This window comes from Python bivittatus, unplaced genomic scaffold (assembly GCF_059951505.1).
Source record: "Python bivittatus isolate LINGU-HERP-01145 unplaced genomic scaffold, Pbiv_v1 ctg000680_np1212, whole genome shotgun sequence".
NCBI lineage: Eukaryota > Metazoa > Chordata > Lepidosauria > Squamata > Pythonidae > Python > Python bivittatus.
In genome coordinates, this window is record NW_028277095.1 from 3,120,565 (window position 1) to 3,140,123 (window position 19,559).

General features: G+C 43.2%; 1 protein-coding gene across 6 annotated transcripts in view; it reads left to right on the plus strand.

The window, feature by feature from the left end:
* Positions 1-19,559, plus strand: part of FGFR1 (fibroblast growth factor receptor 1) — an 83,648-nt gene that overhangs the window by 29,211 nt on the left and 34,878 nt on the right. For 4 of the 6 annotated variants that reach the window (XR_015798139.1, XM_088152041.1, XM_088152038.1 and 1 more), the window contains exon 3: positions 17,574-17,837. The exons of the other annotated variants lie outside the window; for them this stretch is intronic. Coding sequence is in view for 3 of the 4 variants with exons in the window: in XM_088152041.1 (XP_088008167.1) it covers positions 17,574-17,837 (264 nt within the window). In the remaining variant the exon portion in view is untranslated. The remainder of the gene's footprint in view (positions 1-17,573; positions 17,838-19,559) is intronic. 6 annotated transcript variants of the gene reach the window in all.

The window sequence follows — 19,559 nt, forward strand, 5'->3', positions numbered from 1 at the left end:
TTTAAATGTGAAGCTTGCTTTTCTCAAGGTCAGGCAAGACACAAATGACTTGAAGTTCGAAACCTTAAGAACCTGAGCTGATGACTTTGTATGGATATAAAGTGAGATTTGATGAGTCTGTTGCTGCTGGCTCCAGGTTCAGGAGCAGTGTGCTGCCTGAAGATCAATTGGAGTGGAGCAGTGCTGGGGGAGACCGGTGGGCCCTATTGGCAATGAGGGTCATGGCTAAGATGGTCCCATGAACTGGTCCAACCGCGGAGCTCTTCTGATGATGTTAGGAGATTGAAATGTGGACCTGGACTTCTGATCGGGATAAGGCAAAAACCCAGGTCTTTCAGGATTTATACTGCCTCCTGGTCAAAAGAGATGATCTGAAGAAATGGGAGGCTAAGCAAAAGTATTCCAGAAGAGGCAGGATGATGACCATGATAATTGCTGTTTTATCTAAGACCTAAGTCTTACCTACCTGAGTTTGCTTTTTGGCCTCTTCCCCATCAATCAATTTTCCTTTGGAGTTAGGTTTTTGAGATGATCAACTTTTACTGATTTCTTGGTATCTGTTTGCTAAAGATGGAGGCAATGCTTTAATTAAAATGCTGCAGTTAAACTAATATAAGTATTTGGAAACATGCTACTAAGGCGTGGAATAATACTGTATACAATAAATCAGGAGAAAAGTACATGCATGTAACAGTAAACTATAATTTAGGATTACACGCATGAGTGGCAACAGACACAAAGTGCCAGGTTCAGCCCTAATCGTTCATACCTTTTCTCTTGCAGCCAAGAGCAGAAATGTACCACGTTTTAGATTTACTTTAGCAGAACTGAAATTCATACATATAATTGAAGCACGAGTTATGGTTTTAAAGCAAGTTTTAGTCAGCTAAAGTCACACAAAGCCACTTCAAACTCTGGATCATCTTTACTGATTTAGCAAACTAGAGTTTCCATATCGTATGTATCTCAATGTCATAAATCATTATCAAGGGGGAAAAAGTACCCAAGGGAATTCCAACATCTACAGATTATTTAAATTCTCAATTGTGCTTGCTGCTTTAAGTAACCTTTGGCGTAATTTGATTCCAGTGTGAAATTTAAGGTTGCCAAAGATCTGGAAATGCCTTTAACTACAGTATATAGAGATGTCTATAAAGTAATACTTGTGGTGGTAAATGGTTCTCAGCTCTTCCATTCTTGCCAAACGAAACTCTCTTTTTCCAACGCTTGCTTTGAACCCAGCTTTTGTGTAGCATTTTTCAACTCAGAGGCCTGCAGAACAGCCTGTAGTACACTAACATGCAGTAAATATAGAACTCCGTACAAAAAAATCAGCCAAAACAAGAAGATGAAATGACAGTCGTATCGTCACGGATCACAGTAAATAAAAGTCTTCCCAAAGTGGAGGGATTAAGTTTTGTTTTGATTTTTTTTTTTTTTTTGGTAATTACTTGGTAATAGAGAAAAAAAGGCAAACGCTGGTCATTTTTCTTCTGCCGAGCATTTCTTTTGCTGGAAGGGTTAGAATATGGAATGTGTCATATGAGTTTTCTTTTCCTGCTGTGTTTGTAAAAGATGATGGATCCCGATATTAAACATATCTATTAGAAAGCAAGAGAATTGTCTTGTCATATGTTAGAAGCAGTTCAAAAGGAGCCTTGCTGTGTGGACCACGCGTGTAAGGCAGTGTGTCTAAATGGAAAAGAGGTCACAGTGGGCTTTGTTCCTCCACACCACTGTTCCCCAACCTGGTGCCCTCCAGGTGCATTGGGAGTGCAGGAAGCACCGTCTTGACCCATCGGGAGGTGGAGCACATAGGAGAGGTTGCTCTGTAATCAATTGTCAAAGGAAGCCCCCCCAAAATGAGGCGATTCAGAGGACGAACATAGGGATTCCCGGTGCATGGAAATGGGAAGATGGACCTTTGTCTCACTCCTTCCTTGCAGCCCACTCGCATCTAAACCACCGTCATCCAACAGGCCTTGTAGCTTTCATTCTGGCCCGGCGATCACAATCTTTCAATTGCACCGAATGCAACAGGTTGCCCCTCCTTGTATTTTTTTCGGCAGTGAACTCCTTCCGTTAACCCTTGGCTTTTGTAAGCTGGAAATGGTTTGAACTGGGTTTGGCTTCTAGTTTGGGAGGAAGAAGGGAGTGTGGTCCTTGAGAGAGGGAAGCAAGGGGCAACTTTAGCTGCTCCCCCCCCCCACGCTCAGTGGTCCGGGTTCAGCCACTGAGCCTGTTTGTCGGAATAAGAAACAGACGTTGCCCGTGGCTTCTGTACAGCAGGATGGAGAGAGCGCGATGGATAATGCCTTCTGCTTGCCACCCCAGCAGAACTGATCCTAGCCAGCCTTGAAGAAAGGCCAATTAGAGAGGGGTTTCCCCCCTCCTCTTCCCCCACCCCAGATAAAAAGAGACTGATCCCCAGAGGCCCAACTAAGCACTTCCTGTTGGGATTAAGGGATCTGGGGTGGCTGTGTGTACATGCGCACGAATGCACACACACTTTCTCTCTCTCTCTTTTCAGGAAATACCTTTAGTAAGCCCTGGTGGGGTTTCTATGGCAACCGCAGAGGGGACCTGCTGATCTCAGCCATTCAGTTCCTCATTGTTCTGGACTCCCTTTTGTGGCTCTGGCATCCTCAGAGCTGGTCAATAACTCCCATTTGCCCTTGGGGGAAAGGCTCTGAATGCAAATGTTCTTTTTTAAAAAATCAATAAATAAACCAAAGAAACAAACATTCAGAGGGCCTCATCCTGCACAGGGCGATTTGCATGCAATGCCTCCCCTCCCTCCATTTAGGGACCTGTCTGAATAGCCAACCAGGAAAGGTTAATCCAGCTGCTCTTCCCCACCTCCCACCTCCAGATTTCCTGCTCCTTTCTCCTCTGCCTCCTGTCCACCTGGAGATGGGTTTGGGCTAGCAGGAGGGAGAAGAACTTCTCTGCCCCGGCTCTGGAACTTCCGTCCCCTCCACCCCTTTCTCTTCCTCCTCCTCTTCTTCCTCTTCCTCCTCTTCATCTTCATCTTCTTCTGCTTTCCTGAGTGCTTGGAGAGTTCATGGCAGCGCTGAGAACTTTCAGGGTTTGTTCTCCATTTCTGCCTCGCCTGGCTAAATTTGGGGTTTCACTTCATTTCAAAGCCGCATTAAAAAAAAAAATCAGTCAGAGCTTCAGTGAAGAACTTTCAGGCGTTACATCACACTTGTGATTTCCAGCCTTGTTTCATAAACCATTATGTAATGTTCCTGGCTGGAGCAGGCCCTTCCTTCTGCGCACCGAAAGCTCTGGGTCGTCTCCTCCCTCCCTGGCTTGCTCCAGGCTAAGATTCTCATATTACAGCCTCCAGCGCGAGATATTAGAGACACTCTTTTCCAAATCTCTGGAGGGACACCACGCAGAGGCCTTTGTGGTTGGCCATCAATCTTCTTTTCCAGTTCTCTGTCGCTTAAACATGCACATGCAGGCTACTTGTTTGCCCCGCGGCAAATGTTCTTGGGATTTGTTTATAAGCTTGGGATCCCAGGACCTTTGGGGCGATGTGGTTGCCTTGCCCTTTCTCGGTCTTGTGATGTTCTAATATGAAGGCAAGGAACATTCAAGCCATCTGGAGCCAACTCAAGATCCATTTAGTCCAAGATCTTGTTTCTCACGATAGCCCACTAGGTACTACTAGGAATATACAGTCTACTTTCCTTACTTATCAGGGAAGAGAGATAAGGATGTTACCTTATGTTATGCCCCCATGTTCAAGGGTTTGACATGACTTCCACATACCCCTCTTGAAGGTGAGGATTTCTGTTTTTACACAGGGTATACTCGGTGTAAAAATCAGGACTGCTGAGAAATTGATATACCACTGTAGGGGCCTCCAAAAATGGAGCTGAGATGGTTCTGTGATTCGATCAAAACAGACGCAACTTGCAAGTAAAAAAATCCAGGTCAGCTTGGAAGAGGAATGGCTGAGAAATGGAACCCACCTGAGCAATGTAGGCCAGTCTTTCTCCAACTTGGCAGCTACCTGGAATCTTGGGCTACAACTTTTAGAATTCACAGCTAGTCACCAGATGTGGGGGATTATAGGAGTACAACCATCTGAGGGTAGTGTCAGGGTGAGGAAAGCTTATAGTAAAACTAAGCTATGTGGAGTAGTGGATTGCTTCTGTTTAAGTACGGTATTGATCCATGCTTTAATCCTTGGGGCAGCATTGCCCCCGAGTCAGGAGATGACCATCATTTTTTTATTATGATCAAAGATCAGAAGTTACAGTGCAAAGAAAGATGTAGATGTCATACATTTCAGTTCATAAGAAGTAGCTTACTAAGAGGATGTTTTAAAATATGAGTTATTAAATGCAATTAAAATTAGTTGGAGCAATTAGTTGTTGCTGTGTCTTCGCTGCAGCAACACTCCTTGCTATCTTGATCAGTATCAGATAGTAGCAGTTGAGCGTAAACCTCCTCTGTTTGAGCTGGGAATTGCTGGAAGATGGGTGTCAAGTGGTGTTTTGGGAGTCTTTGTAGTAGTTGCAAAAAACAAAGCACATGCTGAACTCTCCAGAACCACACAGGCACATGTTTGTGTATAGAGATTGGGTTGTATGTAAATAATTTTGCCTAGCTCCAAAAACATTTTCCTTAGGCTGGAGGAGGTCAGGGTGCTCAGATAGTTGGCAAATGTCCAGGAATTCCTGGTTCTAGAGCTCCATGATACGGAACTAAGTTCAGTTTGTAGTTCTGCATCCTCCAGCCTTTAGCATATAATCCTTTTAGCCTGGCCAAAGCCAACAGAAATAACTGTGTTCCTTGAGTAAGCCAATAATGTTTAATTTATTTTCTACTGTTAAAGCCCATAATGAGGCATAATCATCTGTTAAAACCCAAGGAGAGAGGGTTTTAATGAGATTGCAGTGAAGAGTTAAGGAGAGAGAAGATTACAGTGAATTCAGTTCATTCAGCCTTCAAGTGCTAGCTTTCCATGTGGATTCATGCGCCTTGCCGGGATCCATAGAATTATTTTAGGGACGGGAGGAGTTCGCCTGGGGCGTTGGCTAAGCAAAATTGAAGTGCACGTTATCAGCGCAAGATTTTATGTACTCTAAGTGGGGAGCCAGTTTGGTGTCACGGTTAAAGGCAGGGGGTTAGAAACCTGGAAATTGAGCTCTAGTCCTGCCTTAGGCACAGTGGCAAATGGGTGATTTCGGGCCACTTCCCCTCTCTCAGCCCTAGGACAAAGGCAATGGCAGATCATTTCTAAAATCATTGCCAAGCAAACTGCAAGCTGAGTTTGCTTCATGTACATTACCTCAGTAACGTAATACAAGAAAAACCCGTTGTCAACTTCACTGCCTCTTTTAATTCTAACGGTTCCTTGCTCTGTGTGATTGCATTCTTTGCAACTTTCATTCGCTCTCCATGCACATTATACAATCTCTTTCATTCGTATTTTTGCAACATTCACTTATGCGTTTTTTTCATCCATAGACTTTCCCACTTCGTCATTTCACTATGCACTCTTTATATTTCCCACTAGCACAATTCCACACTCTTCTCTTGCACTCGGCAACAATTCTTTTTACTCTGTTCCTGTAGATTTCACATGTCTTTCCTTATGTCCACTTCCCATTCATTCTGTTGGACAGTGATCCATTCTTTCTTTCACTGCTTCCTTTTCTTCCATGACCCCTTCCCCAAGATCTACTCTTGACAGTAGCAAAAAATGGTCTGTCCCACATTCAGAACCCCCCCATCCTTACATGCGTTACAAATTATTGAATCTTTCCTCATGAAGATTACAATGAAATATATATAAAACTTGAATCTACCATGTTTTTAAATTTATATTAATTCCTTTGCCATGCATATGTATGAATTGGCCTACTTAACCCATGTATTTGAAACAGACCTTTTTTTAAAACAGGTACTCACTCAAGATTAAAAAAAAAAAAAATCAGAAAGGCTGATAATGTTGCCTTTCTCCCAGCAAGGATGTCACCATATCACAAGCCAGTTTTGCTCTGCCCCTCAGAATCTGAACAAGCTCAGCCCCAGAGGAAATGTATTACATCCAGAGCCCCTTAAGAAGTCCTCTGCCACCCTTGGTCATCATCTTGCTTATTCCTCCTTAATCATCACCTCATGGCAAATACAGGCCATTGGCATCACTACCAAAGAGGGTGGTTACTTCTGTTTTTCCTCCAAATTGTTTCTTCCTGGTAATCTGGCTTCTGCCCATGAGCCTGCAGAGCGGGAATGAGAAGAAGATGAGAAGTAAAGCCTCCTTCAAGTTGAGTTCCACTTCTGATGACCACGTGGCATGCCCGTGCTGTTCTTCTGGCAAGAGTAAAGAAGTGATTTGCCATTGTTCTCTTTTGGAATATTTTTTTCAATTTCCCCATCTAGCCTACAAGCCCTGGGATTCTGGAGGTCTCCTATCCAAATACTAACCAAGTCTGATCCCGCTTAGCTTTTTCGAGATCAGCCAAATGTAAGAAGTAGGTCCATTTGGGAGGGGTAGGAAAGAAGCATCTGGGCATCTCCAGGACCTGACAACAGTAGTCTTCTAGGCAGCTGGGTGGATTGGGTGGAAAAGAAGAGACCAAATAAAAGGACAATGCCATGTATTGTTATTTCCAGCAGTGTAATAGGTTTGGCACTCTTATTAGCACTGAATAGTAGCAGTGATGTCATGCAGATGGTTAAAAAAAAGAGAGAATGGAAACCACTGAGAACTTTCCTTCCCTAACCCCCTCGGACAAAAAACAAATCTGGGAATGAGAGAGGGGTCCTGCATTTCAGCCACTGTTATGGAAATTTCCTGGATGCAGGCACTGATGATCGGAGGCTCCATTAAGGAATTACTCTTTTCTTTCCAAAGCTGGAATGGCCCCAGGCAACTATCAAATCCTTTGCACAATGGGAGCAAACACAAAGGGCCACAAAGATAATCTGGCTTATTAAACATTTGTTCAAAATGGGGAAAAAGGGGGTGGGGGGCAGGCTCCTTTAAGAGCTGCTGTAGGTGCACCTCCTTCTGGAATCTCCGGCCATCAGTTGGGTGAGCTGCTCTCCGGACTCCAGCCACCTCCATTGCCTTTGGCCATTTCGTTTAGTTTCATTTGCTTTCTGGTGGCCTGCAAGAATCATCTGAACCTGATGAGTCTGGCCATCAAATGGGGTTTTCCTTATTCAGCACTCGTTCATGGGTCAGGCCCATCCCCAAAAGACAGGGAGTTTCTAGTGGGACAATAGGAATCAGTGGGAAGGGGGGTTGGTTTGCAGGATTGGTGAAGAAGCAAGCAAATCCTCTCTGCCTGAACACAGATGCTCCTACCCCAAGAATTTTCTTTTTAAACCCTAATTCCTAGAATTTCAAGAAAACATTGTTGAATGACTCCTAGGCTGATGTGATTGCATTGTCTGTGTTTCTTTGGTTTATATTTTGACATTCACTCATGTACTTGCAATTTTTTGCTATTCCCAGTCAATTCTTTATTTGTTGTTGGGGGGTGGGGAATGCTTGCTAAGAATTCTGACTTTTACCAATGACAAAAAATGCAGCAGCCTTGCCGGAAAAAGGGGGGAAACTTTCAGGCCAACAAAACAGAATTTCAATAGGTGTGGCTTTTCCCAGGGTTCATATTTGTCTTGGAGAAGGCTTTATCGGTTGGCTTTCTGCCTGTTAAAGGCGTGCTAAAGAAAGGTGGGGGTTTGCCTCTTTTGAAATGGAAATTTGAAGCTGAGAATTGGTGGCTTTCTCTAAAGCAGTTCTCTCTCATGCTATTTTACATTCAGGAGGCCATGTTAGCCTGGCAGCTTGCAATTACATTATAAAACTTGTATAAAACTGTCTTTAGTGAAAGGAATCCAGCCACAAGGGAGTCTGGCTATACCGTGCCTGCAACAGCCAAACACCACCACCCCTTCCTCAGGACCTTAAACTGAAGTCTCAAAATGGACTAAAATTGGGTCGATCCCTGACAGGCACTCCCATGGAAATCTTAGGAGATTGGGGATCACCGGGTGCCTGAAAAGGCTGTCACCCGCCAAGGTAGCACGTGATGGGAAAGAACTCCAGCTAGAAGCCTGTTCTAAACATCTTTCCTCCAAGGCCAGGCTAGTGGGGAGTAATGAGTTATGGTAGCTGACATCCAGCAGCTTCCTGTGAGGGTCTAAAGCGCAATCAATGCACCTTAAAGAGCTACTTAATCCGTGCCTTGCTTTTTAATCAGTGGATGTGTGCTTACCTTCCAGTGACGTAATTAAACGAGGAGAAAAACAACGATCCCCACAGTGGCATCAGCGTAGCCAAGGTTTTGTGAAACCTAGGCTGCCTCCTTGCAGCCAGGAGAATGACGTTATGTTTTGGGGAACCACTCATCATTGTAAGACACCTTGAGGCCATGCTCCATCCTTTAGCTTGCATGGTGCTGTTTCCCCTTTCCTGGAAAGGCTAATGAAGCTGGATATGGTCATTAGCCTGTGAATGCCATCTCTCGGCGTTCCCACCAGGCCTTTTTACCAACTTGTGCTCTGGGTGACCAATGGCCAGCAGCCTGTCTTTGCCCTCTGACTTCCTTCTCTCATCGGCTGGGGCTGGGAGGGAAACCTTGTCTATCACGGGGAGAAAAGCATCGCTGCCCTCGGAGATCCCATTGGTCATGGCAATTTAATGCAGAACAGTGCCGGGAATGGGAGCGTTTACTGATTTTGAAATGAGACGACCCTGGCCATGTGCTTTGAGCTGGTGTCTGAAAAGTGCTCCCTCCCTCTCTTCTAGGGACCCAAAGCAAATACAAGGCCTGCAAGAGGGTGGGGCGGAGGGAGAGCGCCCACGTAATTAAGGTGGCAGTGGGGAGCCCCAGAGTATTAGCTTAGAAGAGGGGCATGCAACTGCCCTTTTGAGTTGTGTGCCGGGAGCTACATTCCAAAACATAACAGTAGAATAAAGAAATGGATCACAAACTAAAATTGATTGCATTTCATTCACAATTACACGCAGTTAACATTAGCTCCCTGTGTGGGTGTTCACATTCAACATTTAATATTTTGCTCATTAAAAATTTCCAGGTTGATGTTGACTTTTGGATGGTGTTTTGAATCTTCAGTTACAGCTTTTGGGAGCCACACCCAACCCCTGAGACTTCAGGCTGTACAGCTCAGAGATTGTGGTGAAGCTGTGAAAGGTACAAAAAGAAGATGAAATAATCATGAGAGACAAGGGAAGTCTTTTGATAGCTTATCTTATAAACAGCAACTTAGCCCAGATGACAAGAAACCTGGAAGAAGCATTCCAAACCATTCAAAGAGACTCCACCTGAATTAGTTCACTCTGAATGATGGTTGGAAGTTCCTCTTTCAGTTTCCAAGATGTCATATGTACCCCAGATACCTTGCTGAAGTCTGTGTAGTTCTTGCTTTCTTGAACTTGCTCGGTTGTGTGGGGTTGACGTCAGAGTTAGAGCTCTCTCTTCTGGGACCAACACTCTTCTCTGGCCATCAGTGTCTGAATGTTGTGATGGTTCAGAGAAATGAGAAAGGAGCAAAATCAAAACATGCCAAAATGCAAGTTAAAAGTAAATTACCTTTGATGGAATGGTATAGACTTTTGAACAAACGTTTGTGGAATTGACATGGAAGAGAATAGATGCAGGTGCTTTTTTACATCCTGAGTTTGTTTCATTCATTCATTCATTCATTCATTCATTCATTCATTCATTCATTCATTCATTCAATTTGTAAGCAAGATTGGGAAGTCGATTCTTCCCTTTTTTACCAGTCAGGCTCCTTGTTTGTTAAGATCTGATTTCAAACCAAGGAAAATGTGATACAGAGGTTGAGTCAGACTTGACTCCTGAAGGCTACATGGACAAGTCCTTGCAGTTTTCTTGCCAGCATTTTCAGAAATGGTTTGCTGAAGCCCTTCCTAGGGCTGAGAGTCAGTGACTGGCCCAAGGTCACCCAGCTGGTTTCATGCCTAAGGCTGGACTTGAATTCACAGCCTCCTGGTCTCTAGCCTGATGCCTTAACTGCTCCATCAGTGTCTCAGATTTCTTTATAGGATGATCCAGGAGAGGTAGGTGGTCATTCTAGATTCACTTGCTTCACATTCCCAATAATTGAACAGGGAATCATGCCATTTGTTTAGCCACGTAATGAAACTTCTGTTAAACTAAATTCATATCATGCGAACTCTACATTACAGATGATTATGTATACCAGGCTGTTTTTGAGTCACTGACGGTTGCTTTCACATCTTTCAGGCTGCTTTTTCTGCTCCCCAGAGCTGAGTTTTGACGTTTTTAATTGCCTGGGGATTATTTTAATCGGTCCCTTTCTTTGGTCATCACTACTCATGCTCCTTTCCCTTTTCTTCTTTCTTCTCTGCTGCCTGCTTTTCTGCTGTGTCTTCACTTCCCCTTCATTTCCTTCTTTGTTAGCTTAGCTACCCTGTATGAATTGATGACTGCACAATAGAAGAACGGAATTGAGCTAAAGTGATCTGTCTTTCCTTGCCCCGGTCATATAACTACCAGAGCACATATTTTTCTTTCTGTCCTGTGTTGTTCACCCCCCCATCCCCCCCAAAAGATTGCCCTGGTTTGCAATCTGTCTTCTGGGATTCATAGTCTGAAATACTAATTAGCTCCATCATTTCACTCTCATATAAATGCACATTTATTTATTTATTTATTTATTCGACCACATTTGTATGCTGTTCTATGGGGGTGGGGGGAGGTATTGCTTGCAATAAATAAGTGGAAAAGTTTATTTAAATGCAGAAGTAGACTAAAACTATATCATTAAAATAAAAACAACGCAGGAAGAAAGAATAAACAACAATCTCTAAGTAAAACATACAGGCTGTAAACCCAGGTTATAGCAAGGCTTTTCCATCATTTTCAGACATCAAGTACTTGAAATGAGGCTGGCCATCTGCTTTCCCCTTTTCAAGGCAGTCTACCTGTTGCTCAGCAGAGAGGAAGAAATCATCAAAGAAAGGAAACCTTTAGAAGAAATTTTGATCTTTGGCTGGAGCAACTTGTACCATATTTACAACATGTAGCTTGGATAATGCCAACTTGTATAATGATGCAGCCTTCTGAATATCTATTTACTTTTCCAGCCTTCCAATACTTTTAACGTTGCTTTCCGATAGATGTCAGCAAAGAGTATTCAATGGTAGGACTTTGGGGCTATCAAGAAGAGCATTCTGCCTGATGGGTCCCTCGGGTGACTAGTGAGACAAGGTGCATGGATCTGGAGATACCAGCTGTTGGCACGGCTGATTGTCATCTTGGAATGATTTTCTAACCATTCTCTCTCTCCTGCTTAATCCTCCGAGCCTCCCACGTTGCACACTGTCACATGGGTAAGAATGGAATGATTTACAGTTCCTCGTTTTCAAATCATAACAATCTTAGATTGCAAGAAAAGACCCCTTTAACTAATTTTTCCATTGGGGATCCACATAATCTCCCAGCAAGCATGCATGCTAAGTGGCAGCTCTAACAGTGAAAAGATATTTACCATTAAACTGAGTTTAGGAGTGCAATCCAAACGTTTATAGTCATGGAGCACTTACCCATTCCAGAATTACAATGGTTCAGAGACCACACAGGTTTTTCTCTTTTTTTTTTGCATGCATGCAAAGATACTCATTAAGCTCAGTTGTGAGAAAACAGAAATTGCAATCCTATGTACATACAACTGGAAACATTTATTATTGAATTAAGAGGAGGCTTACAGCCTAATCCTGGTCTGCATAAATCAGGGCCCAGAACTTCAAGGGATGTTAGCCCACTGGGTAACATAAGGCGTATGGACCCATCAGTGAATCAAGAAGATCCTTGCCTTTCCATACTTCCATCACTGGGCACCTCTGATTGTGCCAGTTCCTGCCTCAGTCATGCTCCATGGGGTGGTGGTGGTGATGTTCTTCCTGTTTCTCCAGCTTAGCTGCATGATCTGCTTGCTTTGCTTTGTGCTCACCTAGTTCTTACAATGAAGCTTCTCAGTGCATGATGCAACGTGTTTTGTTTTTCAGCCGGCTTGTACAGCCTGAGGCTCACTAGGGCTGAGAGGAAGGGACTGGCTCAAGGGCACCCAGCTGGCTTCCATGCCTGAGGGAGGACTAGAACCTGGGTCTTCCTGCTCCTAGTTCAGCCCCTGAACCAAGACACCACAGAGGCTCTCTTATTTCTTTGGTGTATTTCCCATCTTTCCTTTAGGAGCTGAAGGCTATGTGTGTACCATCCCGTCCCATTTTTCCTTGTAATAAAGCCCCTGTAAGGTAGGCTTGTCTGAGTCAGAGTGACTGGCCCAAAGTCACCCAGTGAGCTTCTGTGGCTGTGGAGGGACCCCTCTTCTAATCCAGCACCTGCATCACTGCAGCTCTTGGGCTAGGAGAGAGGGACTGGCTTTGAGTCCCCCAGGCCGAAGAAAGACTAGAACCTGGGTCTCCCCATTGCTAGTCTAATGTGTTCACTTCTAAACCATGCTGGTCTCATCTTGGGCTGAGAGAGGGGGCTGGCCCAAATTCAGCCAATGAGCTTCCCTGACCAAGGGAGGACTTGAACCTGGGTCTCCCCACTTCTATTCTAGCAGCCCCACCCCTATACCACATTGGTTCTCATGTGATCATTTGCCCTAAATTGCAATTTGAATCGGGAGGAAGATGAACATTGGTGTGGCAACCACGTGGCAACAGAGGGAGAGTGATCAGTGTGTCCTGTAAATAGAATTACACCCCTGTTTGGAGTTGCCTTAAATAAATGTTTATTCTGTTTGGTTCAAAGCCATAAATAGTCACAGTGGACATCTGAATACGTTGCAGAATTCAGATTGTTGGCAAGTATTAGCAAGAAGGCAGAATCATAGGATTGAAGATTAACAGGAAGGAGCATCACGAAGAAACTGGTCATGTATAAAGATTGTGGTGGTTTTATTATACCTGGTGGAGGCAGGGGGTTGACATAAAACCAGAGAGTGGGAAAGAAAACCAATTATCAAGAATTCCAGGGCTATTGTTTATCAGCCTAGTGTTTTGTTGATTTTACTGTTTATTAGATAATTTTAGTCTGGGCTGTCCATCTGATTTTATGTTTGTAGCTGTTTTTATGTGTTTTCTGGTTTTGTATGCCACCCAGAGTCCATTGGAGTTGGGTGGCTAATACATTTAAGAAGATGATGATGATGATGATGATGATGATGGCCTTATTTTAACCTTACATCTGGGAATTCTGAACGTGGATTTGTTATGACATTTCAGTTCCACCAGAGATGATTAGGTGATAAGTAAGAGAAGTAGGAACACGTTTGTCTCTAAACTGTGTCTGTAATATAAGCACACTTGAGACCTATCCCACAAATTTATTATAGGAATGTCCACTAGAAAAAATGTTTGATGGTTGTCCCTGTCGATTAGGGAAGTGACATTTGCACAGATAAACATTCATCAATATTTGCATGAATCAAATACTGTCTGGAGAGAGTACTTTAAAATTTTGATTTATTATTGGATATATTGATATATTCAGCTCTGCAAGGTTTCTACAGTTGTTGGGGGTTTTTTTTCCTCCAAGCCAGTTTGGTCTAGTGGTGAAGGCCCCAGGCCAGAAAGCAGGAGACTTTGGCCCCCTCGCGCTCTCTCAGCCCAATTCACCTCACAGGGTTGCTGTTGTGGGGAAAATAGGGGGAGGAAGGAGTATTTGGTAGTTTTGCCACCTTAAGTTATTTACAAAAGTAATAAAGGTGGGATAAAAAAATCTAAAAAAAAATCTGAAACACACTTTCTTCTAGATGTATATATCAAGAGTTAATGTTTATTGAATCATCATTGATACTTTGTACTGAGTCTGTAGTTGTAATTCAGAAGTAGTGCTATAAGCTAAGGGTTGCTCCATGTAGTTGTAGACCTTGTAGGAGGAGAGCTGTTTAGGGTATGGTAGGGGTTTTCAAACTTTTTAGGTGCGGAATTTGTTACTTAAAAAAAAAATCCCCAGAATCCCAGACCAACGGACAAATTTCTAGTGATAGATAATGAGTGTTTTTGAGTGAACCTTTTGTTTATGCTCTTAATCTCTTACAGAACCCCATCAAGTTCTCGTGAAAACCTCGGGTTCTGTAGAAGGGAGGTTGAAAAACCCAGATCATGAAAGCCTCTGCCTTTTAATAACATTTGTTAATCTGAAAAGGTGCTACCAGACTCCTTCTGATTTTCAGTTTAGTTGATAATTAATGAACTAGTATTTGATTAACACGATTAAGTTACAGGCTCTCTTCGCAGTTTTTAAATCTGTTTTGGTCCTGGTATGTTAGGGTAGCCATATACTGTCTTAAAAAAAAATGTGTGTGGTGTGTGTGTGGTTCTTTTGTTGTTTGTTGTGTCTGTGGTTAGCCACTCACTGATTATTGTACTTCAGTTGAACTTTGAGTATACCACAGTGCAAGCTGTTCTAGATAAGTTTTTAGCAGCATTCAGAATCATAGTTTGTGCTTGGTCAAGGTTGACATAACCTTTGGAGGAGAGGTGAAAGGAATGTGAACAGGGCAAAGACTGGGAAGGGTCTTTAAACAAGAACTGAACAGGGAATCTAGCAGGAATTTCTACCTCCAGAATTCTTATTCAGAAATTCATCATCTCTTTGAAATTTTTCTGGACCATCAGTAGAAACTTCCTGCGAGGAATAGTGGAACGTCAGAGCTGTGAGGAAAGAAAAACCTAGTTCCGCAAAGTAACAACTTTCCAGATGTGCTGGACTACAGTTCCCATAATCCCCACCCAGCAGCATCACCAAGCAGATGTTGGCCCTAGAGCAGCCCCTCTCTTAGCTCTTCACCCTTGCTCGTTTTTCTTTCTGACTGAGAGAGGAACTTGCCCAATTAAGGACAAAATGGAGCACACCGAATTGGAGAACTGGGGTAGCAAAAAGAGGGGAAAAAGGGATCTTTGTGCTCACCAAATAAATGTTTAGTTTTGTGGCAGCTGCTTTTCTTCTCTCTGAGTGTATTTTTGAGGCTGGGATTCTCCGGACAGCATTTAATAACTGGAGGCTGTCTTGAAGCTGGCTCTCTCCAGCAGTTGAGTCTTCCTTTGTATAAGAGTTTGCCACTCCAGCTGCAATTCCACTGTTGGTCTGTTTGAATGGTCGGCATTGTCCAGGGTTCTGGTCAGTTGAGATAATGAAAGCTCCCAAAAAGATTTCAAGGATGGGAAGGTCTTGCAAGTTTAATTGCACTAATTCAGATTTTTCAACAGCAAAGATAAAGGGGGAGTAAGAGTTGATTGTTGGGAAGATATTTCACTCTGATGCTGTACCTGGGAACAGACAGGGAATAGATCTCTTGCAAATTCCATTCCCTGTTCTTTTCAGTAGAAAGAAAGATTAAGTAGGAAACGACAACTTTGCAGATTCCTCTCATTTTTTTTTTAAATTTTTCATTATGTTTTTGGGAAGGGTGTTTCACTGTGTTTATTAAAAGTACTGTGTAAAGAATCTCAGGAGGAACCTTGGCAGAATCAGAATCGATCGGTCTTAACTGAAATCAGTTTGGTGCAAGGACCACCATTTCTTTTCCCCACAATCCCCCAGATGAAGTGCTATCCTGAGGTACTGTGGGAAATAATAACCTCTGCCACTGTCTTCATAAACTGGAGCTGGTCATCTGTCATAGTATGTGGGAATGACCTTAGGAGACAGAGCAACAAGATAAAAGGCAGCCTAGCCCACAGCAGGAATGTGGGCAGGACAAGAGGCTCAGAAGAGACCCCTCCCCTGTAAAGGGGACAAGGGGAGAAAAGTACTTTCAGACTTGCAATATTCTGTTGATGTAGCCTTACAAGAAAATGGAATTAGCTCATCTGATCATGTTTCTTGTCTGGTCTACCTGGTAAGGCTGACATCATCAGAGGAAAATGGGCCCACCACTACCACACTTTGCCAAAAACATTATCTGGAGAAAATCCTCACCTCAGAATAACCATATTGCGACTTCCAACTCATAGCTTGTATTCAGTTGTAGCAAACTTTGCCTTGCTAGGATCTAGATAAGAGATGCTTAGCTTGTAGCCAGACATGTAACCCCCACAAAGTTCTTCCTGAATTGTAATTTTGAACAAAGATAGCAATCAAAATTTTGTTTATGTTGTCCCAGTTTTGGAGTGCAGCCCTCTGCAAACCATTTAAAGGCTGGGTGTGGCCCACAGCTTGAAAAAAAGGGTTGATCACCTTCTGGCTATTCTTATTCTTAGCACGTTTAGTATTTGCTGATGGAAAGGGCAATGGCTAAGAAAGTGAGTTGGGTCTTCTGTCAATGGTTTGGTACAAGGATGGCAACTTGGTAGGAATTGCTGGGCTCGAAATCTGAATCCCAGCCAAATGTGGCAGTGTTTCTCCATTGTTTCTCAAACAGCTCTCTAGGGTCAAATAATTTCAGCATAAGATAGCACGCCCCCCCAGTGTGATGTTTTTCCCCTCCACTAGGGTTATTTCTGTATTCCAAACAACTGTAGAATTTAGTATTCTGAAAATTTGAAGATGAATATTCTTCAAAAATCAATGTGTTAATCCTTATGCCTGCAAAGATTTGATAAGCCCATCAGAAGGGCATCTGGAAAAAACTGAGGTTGTCTCTCTTGGGTTTTATGTTGATTATGGTAAGTACGAATCATCTACTTGATAGCTAAGGAGTCAACTTTTAAGCTGTGATTTTTGCTGATTTGAGACTAGACATGAATGCTCACGGATTCCTTGTTTACAGAATGCTGTTTCTCACAAAGAGAAGATGGAGGGTTAATACTGTTCTTGGACTATTCCAGTGCAGGTGGACAGGGTAGGCCTGCAAGATCAATTTCCCCCCCTATGGAAGCATTTAAAAAAAAATGTGCATGGACTGGAGGAACTTAAAATGGGCCATTCTGTCTCTCCCCTTGCATTCTGACATGGCATAGCCAAGGACTCATTCAATGGATGGTTAGCTTTGTACAGGCAATTCCAGAGCAAGGTCATTATGTGAACAAGCCATGGGCTGTGCTGTAATGATGACCTAATAAAGAAGCCCCTACCGAACAATAGATCATGCAATGAAAGAGGAAAGAGAGATTTCATTCTCCTATGATAGCTTTTAACCCTTGCCTCCTCTTTGCCCTTTCCTGCTCTGAAGGCTGGATGGCAACCTGCTTCCCTGCACCTGAAGTTCAGGCAAGAGCGTCTCCCGCTGGAGTTGGATTGCCCAACCTGACTTGCCATTTGGTTTGGTGCATCTCCTTGCTCATTTCAGCACGCTTTGTTCTTGGTTCCTAATAACGTATTTTTTAAAACAGCTCTGTATTTGTTGATAGCACTGGATCAGTAATCGAAATGAAAAGCTCTGTTCCAGATTCTTGCTCCCCCTGCTCTTCCAGAGACCCGCATGGCAGCTGAAGCTAGAGTCTTAAAAACTGTCGGAGGGAACCCTCTCTCCAGTGTTTGCATGCTGCCAGAGGAATGCATCTGCAATAAAGCATTTACACTCTGCTTCCCCCTTGTTTTCTCCCCTCTCTGTCTCTTTTTCTCCCCTAACATTTCCAGTTCTCCCCCAAACAAGCCTTGAAGCGGAGTCTTACTCAGCTCACCCTGGCGACCTCCTCCAGTTGCGCTGCCGGCTACGGGACGATGTTCAAAGTATCAACTGGGTACGAGATGGGGTCCAGCTATCCGAGAACAACCGGACGCGCATCACAGGGGAGGAGGTAGAGGTCAGGGATGCTGTGCCTGAGGACTCGGGTCTTTACGCCTGCATGACCAACAGCCCCTCAGGAAGTGAGACCACCTATTTCTCCGTGAACGTCTCAGGTTTGTAGCAGGCTACCACCAGGATGAATAATGTCCAGCTAGCATAGCTGCTGGAAAAGACAATTTTGAATTGTCTTCATTAGCCTTATCTTTTTCTTTTCAACCTTACCTGCCAGTTGTAGGAGTTGGGAGAACAGAATTCAGTATATACAATGCGATGCACATGGGGACGGACACCTCTAGCTCATTCGCTCCAACTGTTCTTTTTTTTTTTTTTTTTTTAAGTACTCTTCACATGTTTAAAGGTACTCATGTCTTCAGCCTCTCCTGATATGCTCAGCCCTAAGGTGAAAATGGATCAGGGCTCGAATTAAGCCCTGGTAGTATGGGTAAGAAGGTGCTCTTTCAGCTTTTATTGTTGGAGAAAATAAATGCTCTGCTGCTTCATGTCATTTTGGGTGAGCTGTCACATATTTTTACTTCTGAATCGTTATTAATTTTAATTGGCCAGCTGGTTAAATTTATCCCTGGAATTATATGCCAATTTGATGAAGGTAAGAGGCAATTGCATGTACGGTTTTGGTGGGCTCTTTGGTTTCATGGACCCATTGAACTTCACTTGGCTATCCATAGATAGAGTCTGGAAACTTTGATGATGCATTTGATTGTGAAACTAAACAGTGTTTCAGCTGTTCCCAGTTTCAAAGTCCTATAGAAACTGACAAATTCATTTTGATTAGAGATGATATGGGTGGCCGGGGGAAATATGGTAGAAAATGTGATGGGCGTTTTCAGCTCAACAGAGCTTCCTCTGAAGCTCTCTGGTTATGCTGGCTTTCTGTCTTAGCACTGAAAAGATCCTGGATTGATTGATTGATTGATTAAAGAGAAACTTGATTTTCATTAAAAAAGCAACAAGTTTCTGAAAATCTAAATGGTTGAATAAGAATTAAATTTCCAGTAGGGATTGGAAGCATTAGCACCCTGCAGACTTTTCTGATGTTTCCCATCAATAGTTCATAATCTGCTAAATTGGCCTAATATATGGAAGTGCCAAACTTCATGATCCACCTCTGTTTAAATGGAAAAGTGGGAAGACCTACTCCTTAGCCACTCTGGTTGTGATTCTGAAGTTCTGTCAAGTCAAACCATTCATGAATGGGTAAAAGTTTTTCCTGGAAGTGTGCTACTTCTGATATCTGAGGGACAGAGTGGCATGTTCCTTCACATAAAAAGCAAATAAGAAGAAGGATATCAGGTGCCTCCTGAGGTTTTAGGTGTCTTTTCTCCCATGGAGAAGCTTTTCGTTGTGTGTCCGTAGTTCCCTCTGCACTCTGAAATGCTTTGGTGCAAACATAGTTCAGTCTGGTGATGAGCTGTTGATAGGAGAACTAATCCATATTAAGTGACAGACAGAATATTCCTAAGGGCTTGTCATATAGTTGGCTTAATGACAAACATCCACACATTTTGTCCTGCTTTCGGAGACAGCCAAAATGATTGCTTGTCAGCAGCTCTGCCTATCTCAGGAGAAAATGTAGGGTTAGTAATAGTGACATCTGAAACATCTGACTATCTCCAAGGTCCCAACTTTTGTCTAGGGACAAGAACTCTTCCTTGCTTCACTGAATCTGAAGGAAGCTTACTTAACAATAACGTCTCAGAAGTTCAGCAAGGTTGCCTGTTCTTTTCCAGGCTGGACTTTATCAGAGTAGGAAACATGTTTGCCAGTGGCAAATGCTTGTTTGAACTGTTCTCATCAAAATAATCTATGTTAGTTTC